At 39.3% G+C, this 12,986-nt stretch overlaps 1 protein-coding gene across 2 annotated transcripts in view; it reads right to left on the reverse strand.

The window, feature by feature from the left end:
- Positions 1 to 1,022: 1,022 nt before the first annotated feature.
- Positions 1,023 to 12,986, reverse strand: part of LOC117514315 (threonine--tRNA ligase 1, cytoplasmic-like) — a 110,696-nt gene continuing 98,732 nt past the window's right edge. For both annotated transcript variants that reach the window (XM_034174701.1, XM_034174700.1), the window contains exons 8-18: positions 12,480 to 12,626; positions 11,214 to 11,312; positions 8,787 to 8,956; positions 8,549 to 8,711; positions 6,939 to 7,076; positions 5,866 to 5,943; positions 3,800 to 3,900; positions 3,430 to 3,531; positions 1,675 to 1,747; positions 1,426 to 1,540; positions 1,023 to 1,264 (exon numbers count right to left, since the gene is read on the reverse strand). In XM_034174701.1, coding sequence (XP_034030592.1) covers positions 1,122 to 1,264; positions 1,426 to 1,540; positions 1,675 to 1,747; positions 3,430 to 3,531; positions 3,800 to 3,900; positions 5,866 to 5,943; positions 6,939 to 7,076; positions 8,549 to 8,711; positions 8,787 to 8,956; positions 11,214 to 11,312; positions 12,480 to 12,626 — 1,329 coding nt within the window. In that variant the 3' untranslated portion in view covers positions 1,023 to 1,121. The remainder of the gene's footprint in view (positions 1,265 to 1,425; positions 1,541 to 1,674; positions 1,748 to 3,429; positions 3,532 to 3,799; positions 3,901 to 5,865; positions 5,944 to 6,938; positions 7,077 to 8,548; positions 8,712 to 8,786; positions 8,957 to 11,213; positions 11,313 to 12,479; positions 12,627 to 12,986) is intronic.

Here is a 12,986-nt window from a genome sequence, read left to right on the forward strand (position 1 = left end):
CTGTCTCGTTGAGCTTAATGATGCTGTACATTGTCCCTTAAATAATCTAATAAACTAAATTTATACCCAATCATGACACTCACCTGTTTCCAATTAACCTGTTCACCTGTGGAATGTTCAAAACAGGTGTTCTTTGAGCATTAATCAAACTTTCCCAGTCTTTTGTTGCCACTGTTCCAGCTTTTTTGAAATGTGTTGCAGGCATCCATTTCAAAATGAGCAAATATTTGCGCACACACACACACAAAAAAACAGCCTATCAGTTTGAACATTAAATATCTCGTCTTTGTGGTGTAGTTAATTGAATATAGGTTGAAGAGGATTTGCAAATCATTGTATTGTTTTTATTTACATTTCCCACAACGTACCAACTTCATTGGAAATGGGGTTGTAAAAAGGCATTTCATCTTGGGCGTTACATGCATTTGAAGGTGCATAGCCACATGTGGGACATATCTGGGTTTGATTTAAAGGTTGCATGACTGTTGATCTTCTGAATCCAACCAATAGCAGAGGCTTTGCCACAAAGGTTTCTGACCGTTCGTCCCTGACCCACAAAATGAGTTCCAGAACAATTGAAAACGTTTTCACGTCTAGGTTTGCCCTCTCTACTGTTTTTTCCTCTCTTTCATTCGCTTTCTGTCACTGTTGTGACCAATGTCTTTCCATCCTACTGCTCACTTACAAAAAGGAAAAACTTCCAATTCTTTTGACCTTTACCTTGACCTTCCTGTTTCCAGGAAATAGAGGATAACACGCAGCCCTGACACTTTTGATCAGTCTCCTATTTTAGGCAAATCCCCCTCCACATCCTCTCTTTCTTGCAGTCTTTCAAGGGCATAGCTGATTCCCATTTCCTTATCATGACACAGGCTTAGGTAAGAGGGAGAGTCACGCATTTAATGTATCTTAGCTAACAACTATGAGTAATGTTTATACTGGACTGACAGTAAACTTATAACAACTTTTAATCTCTACTTTTCAAGACTGATTTATCAGAAAATATCTAACAAGACAAATTACTTTTTAATATTTTATTACAAATTTTTGCAGCTAATTCTTCAACATTACAGTTCAAGAACTTGAGGATGCAAGACATTTATGGCAGTAGTGACTTTTCTTCAAAACTCATTTTGGTTGCTCCTTGTGTTTCGTAGCTGTATGAGAGAAGACAAAACCTCCTCTATGCACCTCCTCCCCAGCCGTTTTCCTCCTCTGCTCCTCACATTCACTGTCCCACTCTCATGCTCTGCATCTCCCACCACTGGACATAAACAGCAAAACAAAATATTGTATTCATAATTAAATGTGGCAGCTTCAGTGGCAATAACCAAGTCTAAGTCAATGTGTTAAATCAAAAGTCAATGATGGCAGGATTTAATATGCTGCAGAAATAATGAGCTTGTTTTTACTTATTTATTTTACCAAATATGTAGTTGTACTGTGCAAGCTGTGCAGAGCGAATTTTCTTATTCAAGGTCGCTCCCTGATCGGCGTTCAAATCAGTCATGAAGCCAGCTTCACAGAACTGCTGAACCACCTTATTAAAAAACAGACAATTTTTACTTTTTAAAATCTTCAATACACTGCTCACATCAACATTAAAATGAATACATCATGTGCACGTGATCAAATAATGTACAACAACAAAAAAAATCTTCCTTCAGGACTGACCTGTCTGGCATATGACTCACTGTTGCCTCCTACAGGAATAACCATGATTTGCGCTGGGGACAACCACAGTGGCCTGAGAGGGGAAGAGAGAGAGGCGCTGGATCAATGCCTGGAACACACGAGATGTGTTTTTGTGTGTGTGTGTGTGTGTGTGTGTGTGTGTGTGTGTGTGTGTGTGTGTGTGTGTGTGTGTGGTGGTTGGGTTGCATGCTGATTTTCATTTCGGTGACACTTAACAGATTACACCTTGCACACTGTTTGTATGAGGAAAGCATCCCAGACACATGACTCGCACTGTGGCTGCTGCGCCCCTCTAGAGAATGGAGCTGGCATCTATTTTTCACAAGTGATGCAAGTGGCATGCAACAAGAACAGAGAAATGATTTGTAGCCAACCACTTTGACATCATAATGGTAACATTTACTGGAGTTTCTACATCTGGGGAAGAGGTTGCAGACATGTTAAATATAAACAAATTTTTTTAAACCATTTTTTAAACCATTTTGATGATTGATAAACAGTTACATGACTCCTATCATGTTAGAAGAAGTCACTTTTCTGAACACTCCTCAACTCACACCAATCTATGACCCACAAGATATGGATTATAAAACTAAACCACAAAAGGAAAAGGTGTTGGTCCAGATGGTAAATCGATGCATATTTCTATTTTTAAGTATATACAACAAATATAACACAATGTGTGTTTTCAGGGAGGGCTGTCTGCTGACCACTGGATCATCTGCATGCCATAAAAAAAAAAACTCCCCACAAACAAATCCCTGTAAAATGAGTTCTACAAAACAATCATTGAAGATGTAAAGTATGGGAGACAGTGACAGTCATCATTACAAATGATGTGGAAACTACAGCTGGGTATTGATTCAAATTTCAAGAATCAATTCAATTCTGATTCTTAAGCTTTAGAATTAATTATTTTGATTCGATCGGATAGCGATTTGGCTTAGTGTTATTAAAACCGGTTTTTGAGCTGTTACCTGATTGTCTAATTATTCAACATATTAATACTACTTTACAAAATTTGGTCCTTAAAATGCTGCCAATAGTGTTTCAGAGTTATAAATTTAAAAATTTTCCAGGGGAGGAAGGTGCCAGTCTCCGCTCTCTGCATGGCACGCTCCTGCAGCAGGAGAACAGAGTTATGGGAAAAGTTCACACGCAGCTATGGGGAAAAAACCTTTGTGCGCTGTCCCACTGAAATGGCACGTTATGAGGAATGAAAATTCACCTACCGTGTGAATTAAATGGTGGACGGTTCTCTTTTTTTGCCCGCAACAACAGATAAGAGTTCTGGTGAGAGGCTGATGAATAAATTGTGGCCGCGCTGCTTCTAAATCAGAACCAGCGCGTCCACAATCAATGTAGAGAAATTATCTTTTCTCATTACACACCTTCAGAAGTGGCATAACAGCCCAAGTGCAGCGCAATTTTTTTCAGGCAGGCTGGTATAATGCTGGTGAGAAGTGCATATATATATATCTTTGGATGTATGAATCTATCTGTGGGAATTAAAATGAGTATCAATTTAAAATTGGAGAATCAATCTTTTCAACCTAGCACTAGTGGAAACATGAAAAAAAAGTTGAGCAATGACGCAACAGAAATGCTCCATTGTGTAAACACATACACACGTGAGCCTCAGCAGCTCAGACACCATGCACAGACAATTCATCTGGTGTGTTTCAGGTCTAACATATAACTGACTGACTCAGCATTATCCAGTTACATTCTCACCATTTCCCTCCAAAGTTCTCAGCCAATATAGCAATCATTCTCTCCAGTGAGCCAAGCACTGCTCTGTGGATCATCACTGGCTGGTGATGCTGTCTGTCCTGCCTGAGAGAAAGGCATCCAAGTTCATTAAGAAAGGAGGAAAAGCCACTTAGTACAAGGAGACCATGAGAAAAGTAGCAGAGACTAAAAAGACACATAACTTCACTGAATTAATAAGACACATGCTGACCTAAATCTAATAAAGGAATCATCATACATTATCCAGTTAGGGCCATTATACATTCCTGGTTTAAATCACTATAGACAGAGCAACAACTACATTCCAGTAACACACCTCCGTAAAAAACAAAACAAAAAAACATCAGCTCACCCGACATACTGAAGCTCAAATCTGATTGGCAGCTGAAAATCTAACTGGATGGTGGCACACTGGTGCTGTCTGCCAATAGCATCTTTAATCAGGATATCAATCTAAGATGGAAAATGAAGGAACATGTTACAGTCATGCTTCATGACTCCAAGCAAAATGTTTATGAGTTTAAAGGGAGACATTTGACACAAGATGAATATTTGTGGATGGAAACAGCTATCACCAGTAGCTCATCTTTCTACCTGTAGCGTACACACCCCTAGCTACATGGCTGTGAGGGATGTTAGCTTTAGGACCATGTGTCTCAGCCCACCCTGACTTGACCTACCTCTGTTCTCTGCACCTCCTCATCACCGCCATCATTATAATGTCTGCCTGAGGCTGTTTTCCTCTTGATGCTTAATGACTTCTTGCACTAGCGTGACAATAAAATGACCTTCAAGAAATTCAAAGTAATTCTTCTCTTACAACATTTATTTACAAACAAACTTGTGACATATATATGTATTCATTCTAGGAATCACCTTTTTGCAGTAATGAAGTTGTCAAATTTCTGCTGTTAATGGTGTATTTGTGGCTACAAAATATAGATCAAGAGAGTTTTTCAATGTTAAAATCAAATGTCTGCTAAATCTGCCATATGGATCAGATGCAGATCAGAGTGTCAGTTTGCACCACATTGTGACAAATGAGTAACTGAGGCACTTTTGATTGAGATATAATACAAAATGTACACCAAATTGGCTTTTTGATATTAAATTCAAATGTCCACAAAATCCACAATCCAGATCATATTCGGATCAAACTATGTCAGGCAATAGTGAGTGCCAGTCTGCACCTCCCTTTCAAATATGAATGTGATTGGGGCATGTTTGATTAAAATGTAATGTAAAATATACATTAAATATACATCAATTTTTTTTCCAATGTTAAATATAAATGGTCACAAAATCTGTCATCTGGATCAGTCAATAAAGGATACCATCCTACATAACGCTCTCAAATATGAAAGCAATTTGATGTTTTTTGACAAATATGAAATTTTGAAAATTTGCTCAATGCTAAAATAGGGATTTTTCCAAGACTTTTCCTCCTGACTTTGCCCTTTGATCTAGAAATCTAATCAGTTATTGCCTATCAGGATTTGAGCCCTCTGTAAAAAAAAAAAATTCATAATATATGAAAAGTTGTGGGTTACAGGCTGGTCACAAACAAACAAACAATACATCCTCTCAGCTTCGTTGGCAGAGGTAGTAATAAGTTAATTTTACTATGAATTCATGTTTGTTACTGCATCAATTAAAATCTGGGACAAAACTAAATTGTCCCCAAGAGTGAAACACACACACACACACACACACACACACACACACACACACACACACACACACACACACACACACACACACACACACACACACACACACACACACACACACACACACACACACAGCACCAGGTGGGGTACACCCAGGACAGGACGCCAGTCTGTCACAAACAGACAAACAAACACATTCACACCCACTCGCACACCTATGGACAATCTAAACATTCCAACCCACCTAACCCGCATGTCTCTGGATGTGGGAGGGCACCGGAGCACCCTCAGGAAACCCACAAAAACACGGGAGAACATGCAAACTCCACGCAGAAAGGCCACAGGCGGGAATTGAACCCATGACCTTCTATAGCTGTGAGGCAACAGTGCTAACCACTAATCCACTGTGCTGCCAAGAATGAAATAAATAAAAATTACAAAGCCAAACCTGTAAAAACCTGAGCCACCATACACTACAGGCTGTTGATGTATAACATTTCTTTTGTTTTTTTGCTGTCACTGATCTATTAAATCCACATATGGGCCTTGAGAATCGGTCAAACATTGTATCTACACTCCACTTTTAATCTGACACCAAGAGGAAATTCCTATTCAAAGCATTTGAAATAATAAAGGTTTGCTTATTTTTACTGTATGCCGATACTATAAATGATGACTGTACAACACAGATTGTCTTCACTTGTGTGGAAACCAGATTCCACAACTGCATGTTTGACATGCGACTGACCTTTGGTCCATAGAAGGCTCCGTCTCCTGGGTTCAGCTCCCAGTATTCTCCAAAGTGCTGCAGAGCTCTCTCCAGCTGCTGCTCACAGAAGCAGATAGGAATGCAAAAACAGTAAGACTGTATGACAACAGTTGTGGTATTGTGGAGTGTAAGTAAATGCTTTAATGCACATTATGACCATCCTGTCAATTTTTCTCTGTGTAAGTGCATGCCTGCGTTTAGGACCCCAGAGAGCAGGGGATCATAATGTTCAATTACAGTCGAGTAAATCATCTTAAATTACTGCTGTGCCTCTTTAGAAGATGTCTCTGGGGATTTAGAGATATACATAAACAGAGCAGCCATTCACAGTATAGCTATCTGTCAGATCACTCACAACTGATCGTACACTACCTCATCTTGTTTAGAGATGTTTTATATCAGATTTATAGCCTTACAGAACACAAGAGTTTAAAACCAGAAGTCAACTAAAGTGCACACCTCCCCCATGGGCAAAAACACCAAGTATTGCAGTACTATAAAGCTAAGGTATGTTCTGCTGATCCCCATAGGAAAATATGTCTTCTGCATTTAACCCATTGCAATCACAAATTCAATATCATTTAACCTCGAAGAGCAGTAAGCTAAGGGACCAGCTTCAAGTCCACAGCTGCTGCCTTGTCAAGGACAGTTGAAGAAGCATGAATCTAAAGTGGTGTTTTTGATGGTAGGAGGAAACCGGAGTGTCCGGAGGAAACATACATAAACAAGGGGAGAACAGATAAACTGCACACTGAAAGGAACTAGGCTCTGGAGGAGAATTGAAGCCAAGACTTTTTTGCCGAGAAGCAAAATGAAGTAAACCATTACTCAAATGTGCTGCACTGTGCAGACACTGAAAACTCTATTATTCAATTTTTTCTTTTTAATGAGATCCCCTCCTTTAATAGTGTATATTCCACTTGGTAAAACAAACTTTGCGCAAGAGGTAAAACGGGTGCAATGTCAACCTTTACTTAATTATTCAAAATACACACACACACACACACACAAAAAAAAACAGCAGCAAAGTGTGTCAGAGTGAGTGTACTGACCTGCTCAGCATTGTCCCATTGTTCAGGGTCCCCCAAGCACTGTGGAGGACGTGTGGAGAGGAGGCAGTGGAAGGAGAACCCAAACACTTGATACACATTCCTCACAAAGTCCAAACATCCTACAATCTCTTCTTCCAGCTGGAAAGTTAAGGATGACAAAAAAATGCAGACTGTGAGGACAACCACAAGGAAGGGAAGACATCATAATATACACATCTTAAAGATGAGAGGTTGCAGCACAGGAGCCAGGACACTTCTGACAGGTAAGGCAAGAAGCGATTGTTTGCACGTATTATACATATGTGGTAGGAAATCATTTGTGATGAAATATCTAAATTAAACTTACCTATCGACCTTTGTACATGTAACTGGCAAATGTGATGTCTTACAAACAAAAACAGCAAAAGTCCAATTATCTCTCACTGAAGATGTCGGACCAGAATTGTTCTCATTCACGCAGATCTTCATATGGTATGGAAGTTAGGAGGATTTCCACGAATTATGAAGAGACAGATATGATGATTCCTGCATACCCTTACCCCGCCCAAACTTTTTGTTTGTGTTTTTATAATAATAACGACACGTCCTGTCACCTAACACCACCGTGTTATAGGTCCAAGCTCTGCAATATGTGGATCACAAATAGGATATCAAATTTAGGATATCAAATTTCCATAACAAATTTGTGTGAGGTGGAGACAGATGTCTCAGGTCTTGAGACCCCAAGATGAGGGAGCAGCCAAAAGAATGAAAGAGAAAAAGAAATCTACACATCTCCACTGCCAATTCACACAAGGTTTGTTCTGTCTACACAAGCGCTTGAAATGCTATCGCACTCATGAAATAATTAATTTTGACGGTGAATATGGCCAAGGTACTCATTCCTATATCTGGGAAAATGCTAGTATGCCATGCTGGTGCACAGCAAAAATATTTCCATGTTTGTGATCTAAAACTGGGTGTACTATTTGCTCTCTCAACATCTGTGTGCAGTCATCTTGGTGCGCTACACACACAGCAGAAATACTTGTATTTGCACAAATTACATGGGAACAAATTCATTAAATCATGATAACAAATTGCACCTCATTCGCACTCAGCAGCATTTCAAGTGCTCAATTTAGCAAAATGTAACCTTGACATGTATTCTTCCTTGTCATCACTCCAGGGTTCTGAATTGATTATGAATGGGACCATAACTTGTTGAAAATGCAGCTCCAGGATCCTCCTCAGGAAACACAGTTATGTATATGCCGTTATTCAGTGGCTCTTCTGTATTACGATGTTGTGTTGCATTAATATGTTTATGACATGGCAGCATCTTATTGTATGATCGAGTGGTACATACATGCCTGGTTAAGGCGCCATCTAGGTTAAGGATTACACAAACAATACAGCCAAAGAAATGCAAATGGCTTGAGGTGGAATGCTTGAACAGGGCAAAGACCATCATGAACTGGTACTGAGGCATACTGCAATGTCATCATTGAATTAATGTAGTACAAGTCTACATTTCAAAGTTTCTGATCCTGTTACAGAACCTTAAGAATTGCTGTAGCCTAGAAACAGTATATCAGCTAAAAGACAAATGTCTTCGTACTCAAATGTACCTGCTCAGGAGTGCAGAAGATGTGAGCATCATCCTGGCAGAACCTGCGAACACGGGTGAGTCCTCCTAGGGCTCCAGAGGGCTCATTACGATGCAGCGCCCCAAAGTCAGCCCATCGAAGAGGAAGCTCCCGCCATGAACGTACACGATGTTCAAACATGAGGCTGGGGACAGAACAGGAGAGTTCAGAGCAGCAGAAGCTTGTAAGGCCATTCGAGTGTAATTGTGTGTGGGCTCACCAGTGTGCGGGGCAGTTCATGGGTTTGAGAGCATAAGTCTCAAAGCCCTCTGATGTCACTGTGAACATATTCTCGCTGTAATGTTCCCAGTGGCCCGAGCGCTCCCATAATGCAATACTATACAGAGTTGGTGTCACAACCTCAGTGAAACCTCGCCTTCGGTATTCACTCTAGGAGAATACAGGAAGGAAGAAGGAGGAGCAGCGACAGTGAGACCATAACAGGATTGGACGAAGGTCAGACTGACACAAAAGTAAAAGAGCTGAAGGTTAGTAAGGAGTAATATCCTGATGAGTGATATGAACTATGTACTCCATCAATTTTCTAAACTCGTTTGTTCTAGTTAAGGGTCACCTCAGCAGTCACTGTGTGAGAGGCAGGGTACATCCTGGACAGGCTGTCAGCCCATCACATGACGCATAGCACAGACAGGAAAACACATTCACACTCTCGACACACCTACAGTCAAGTTAAATTCACCAATTCACCTAACCTGCATGTCTATGGAAGTGGGAGGAAGCTGAAGCCCCTGGAAGAAACCCACACAAACACAGGGAGAACATGTAAACTCCAAACAGAAAGGACTAGTTCGGAAGCAAACCTGACAGCTTCTCACTGTGAGACGACAGTGATAACCACAAAGCCACAGTGCTGCCCTGATCTCTGTATTTCCAGAATGCATGTACCATTGTCTGATATTTACCTGGCCAGTGACATTATAAAAACTGACTGAGAAAAACATTAAATGAACTAGGGGCACTGAGAGGGCACAGTATTTCATAAGACTAACAATGAACCTGAACACACATTTTGTGAAAAGGCATCTTCCATGATAACTGCCATATACAATCCACTCAGTACTGGTAAAAAATAAATAAATAAGCAGTCATTTTGGTGACTTTTCGCCTGGTGGTCAAAATAAATTTTAATGTAATGCTACAACATAAATGTGTAAGAAATTTGGAGGTTTAGCTCCGACTGTGAATATGGTATTATACTTAGTATCTTTGGCACTATATGGCTTGTAGTTTTCATTTTACACCCTAAAATGGAGAGGGATCCCCCACAATCGCCTACTGCAAAATAAAATTATATGTGAGCCAACAAATCCATCGTTTGTCCGTTTGCATATTTTGAAATTTAGGATTTGATTGATTATATCGTAATGCAAATTATGTTCAAAGTACAAAACAAAACTTCTACCACATGTCCAGGACCTGTTTAAAATGAGGGACTCCAGTTATAATTTACGAGGAACATTGTTATTTCAGGAATCAAAGATTCAAACTACCGTAAAAAGTCATTGTGTTTATGTTAAAGGTGTTAATATTTGGAATACATAAATGTCCGGATAACATGAAATCACTCGGTATTATGGTTGGCTTTAAAAGGCTCAAAAAAAATGTTTTTTTTGATTACTTGCTATAGCATGTTAAAGTAGGTTTATTGATTTTGTTTTGTTTTTGGGTGCACTGCTGCTTGCATGATTGTGTTTTTGAAATTTTAGTTCAGGGATCAATTTATACTTTGTATTAGTTATCATGGGTATATGTACAATTTTATATACTTATGTATATTTTTATTTTTGGTTAAAGGGGTAGGCCTTTACTAGCGTTTGCTTCTGCCTACGCCCTTTCAGGCGCATTCTTTTCTTTCTTTGTATATTTTTTGTTGTTTTGCATGTGTGTGTGCCGAATAAATTCATTCATATGTAATGTATACAAACAAACGAGGGAAAAAGCAAATAATGACACTGTCAAATTATTTTTTAAATTGTTGAAAATTAGTGATGCTAAAATGTCTGAAGAAATGCAGCCAGCTCAGATTGATAGCAGCGTAGGAAGTTATTGGCAGTCAGTGTTGCTGCTGGATATGGTGCACTCTAAATACTCCATACACAGATTTCATAATAACACCAACAATATTTTTCATAAATAAATAATCATAAAATGCATGAATGTGTTAGTAAGGCAACCCTGTAATTTTAAGGTTTAGAGAAACACGATTTTGAGTTGATTTAGACCTCTACTACCAGGTGATCTATCGACACCAATGTATTCCCTTTCATAAGTTTTTTTTTTTTAAACAGGATTTCTCTCATGTGCAGTGGTCAAAGATGAGTTCAGCACTCAGAGGCTTTATTGTTGGAAATATTTAAATATGACTAATGTAAAAAAAGTGAGTTTGTGCTTTAGCCCAAGTCTTTGGTTTAGCATTTCTTACATTAAGTCACCATCACCAGCACATTACACACATCCTGGGAGTTGATTTTGATTTTTTTTTTTGTTAAACTGTTGTGTTTGCTGCAGCTGAAAGTTTCTTTAAGTTCCACCCCCTCATTATGATCAGGTTGAGAAAACAATGGACAGTTAGATTCTTGCAGAGTGTACACAGTACACACAAGAGTGTACAAATGCATACCCTCACCTTTATGAAATCAGTAAGTGTGTTGTAGATGTGAGCTCCTTTAGGCAGGAAGAAGCAACTTCCAGGACTGACCTCATTGAAGAAGAAGAGCTCCTGGTCCTGCACACAAACATAGAAATGTGGCAAAAATACTTTATCTGGTTGTTCAATTGTTGCATTTTTACCCGAGGTCATCAAATTATGCCCATCAGGTATTGCAAAGGCTCCACGTCCATCTGTCCATCCGTCTGTCTGTCTGTGCCCAGCATAAGTCCAGTCCTATTACTGCCAGAGTCTCACATTCACAGGGAACGTTCTTGGATCCCAGACCTCAGACAAGTTCAAAGATGGCTAATCTTGACCTATTTTCACAAAAGGTATTTTAAAAGGTTAAAATGTCACATTCTGCCTCATATTTTTATGCTATGAATCATGCCAATCCACTTTTGTTTTATGAGGGGAGGGGGTGAGAGCCAATCACGGCACCGTGACATCACTGCTCCGTCTCTCTCTGGCGCTCCAAAACCGCTTTGTTTATGTGTAAATATAACGTGTCTCATATCAAACATCATCAAACAAAAAGCTAGCAAGAAATAAACACTTCTAAAAACTGAAAATGCTGTTTTTGGAACCTGGTAACACCTCTGGAGTGATTTACAAAACATTTCGCGGACGTCAGTGTGGTGACGTCACTGGCTGGTTTAGCTAGTTGCTAACTCTGTTTCATTTGTGTGTAAATATAACATCTTTCTCATACATTATGTAAAAGCTAATAAGAAACAACCACTTCTAAAACTGAAAACACTGGTAACCTGATAACACGTCAGGACATCAGCGTGGACACTAACGTGCTAACGCAAAGCTAACTTCCCCTCTTGTCAAAAGCTCATGTAGGCGCACATGCATGCAATCCTGCAGACGCCGTTAAAACACAAATAAAATACTATTTATGACTGACTGATGAATTGGGTTTATTCTGCAACATCAATATAAACATACAGAGGTGAATATCAATGATACATGGTTAACACAATAAAACATAAACGCTAATTTCCATTATGGTCCTTGTGAAATTATTACGTGAAAAAATAGAGGGGCTTGATTGAACAAGTACAAATTGTACTAGGATCTTAATAATTATTATATATATATTGCACTGGAATACCAATTAAACAACTGCAAATTATAAAGAAGACAATGCGCATACGGCTGAGGCTATTTTAGCACTGCATTATATTACTACGTAGTTCTAATTTTATGCAGCTCCTAGTCTGTATTCCATCTTACCTTACCAACGCGTCTGTGGTCCCTCTTCTGCGCCTCCTCCTGCTCCAACTCCCATTCCTCCTTGTCCTTCTCCCGTGGAAAGACCACACCAAATATACGCATCACACCGGAGCACTCTATCTGATTGGGCAGTGTCACAGGTTGCAGCTGTATTGTGAGAAAGCAGAGAACATTAGTGGACAGAGAGCACAGACACAGGGATTAAAGCAAAAAAACAAACAAAAAAAACCAATAACAAAAAAAAAAAAAAAAAACAAAAAAAAAAACACTTCTGTCTGAAATTTTTTTTCACGGCCAAATCATAAGCTGTTCACCATCGACCTTTTATAGAAACCCTTTTGCGATGGCGTCCTAGTGTTTAACCCTCTGGGGTCTGAGGGCATTTTTTTGACAGTTCACTCGCCTGGCATAAATGTTTTATTATTGCTGTTAACAGCTCTCCCTGCATCCCACAATCAAGTTTTATGTCTCTTTTTTCAGGACAACCTGTTCTTTTATAATATATAT

The sequence above is a fragment of the Thalassophryne amazonica genome, chromosome 7 (genome assembly GCF_902500255.1).
Source record: "Thalassophryne amazonica chromosome 7, fThaAma1.1, whole genome shotgun sequence".
In the NCBI taxonomy this organism is placed as follows: domain Eukaryota; kingdom Metazoa; phylum Chordata; class Actinopteri; order Batrachoidiformes; family Batrachoididae; genus Thalassophryne; species Thalassophryne amazonica.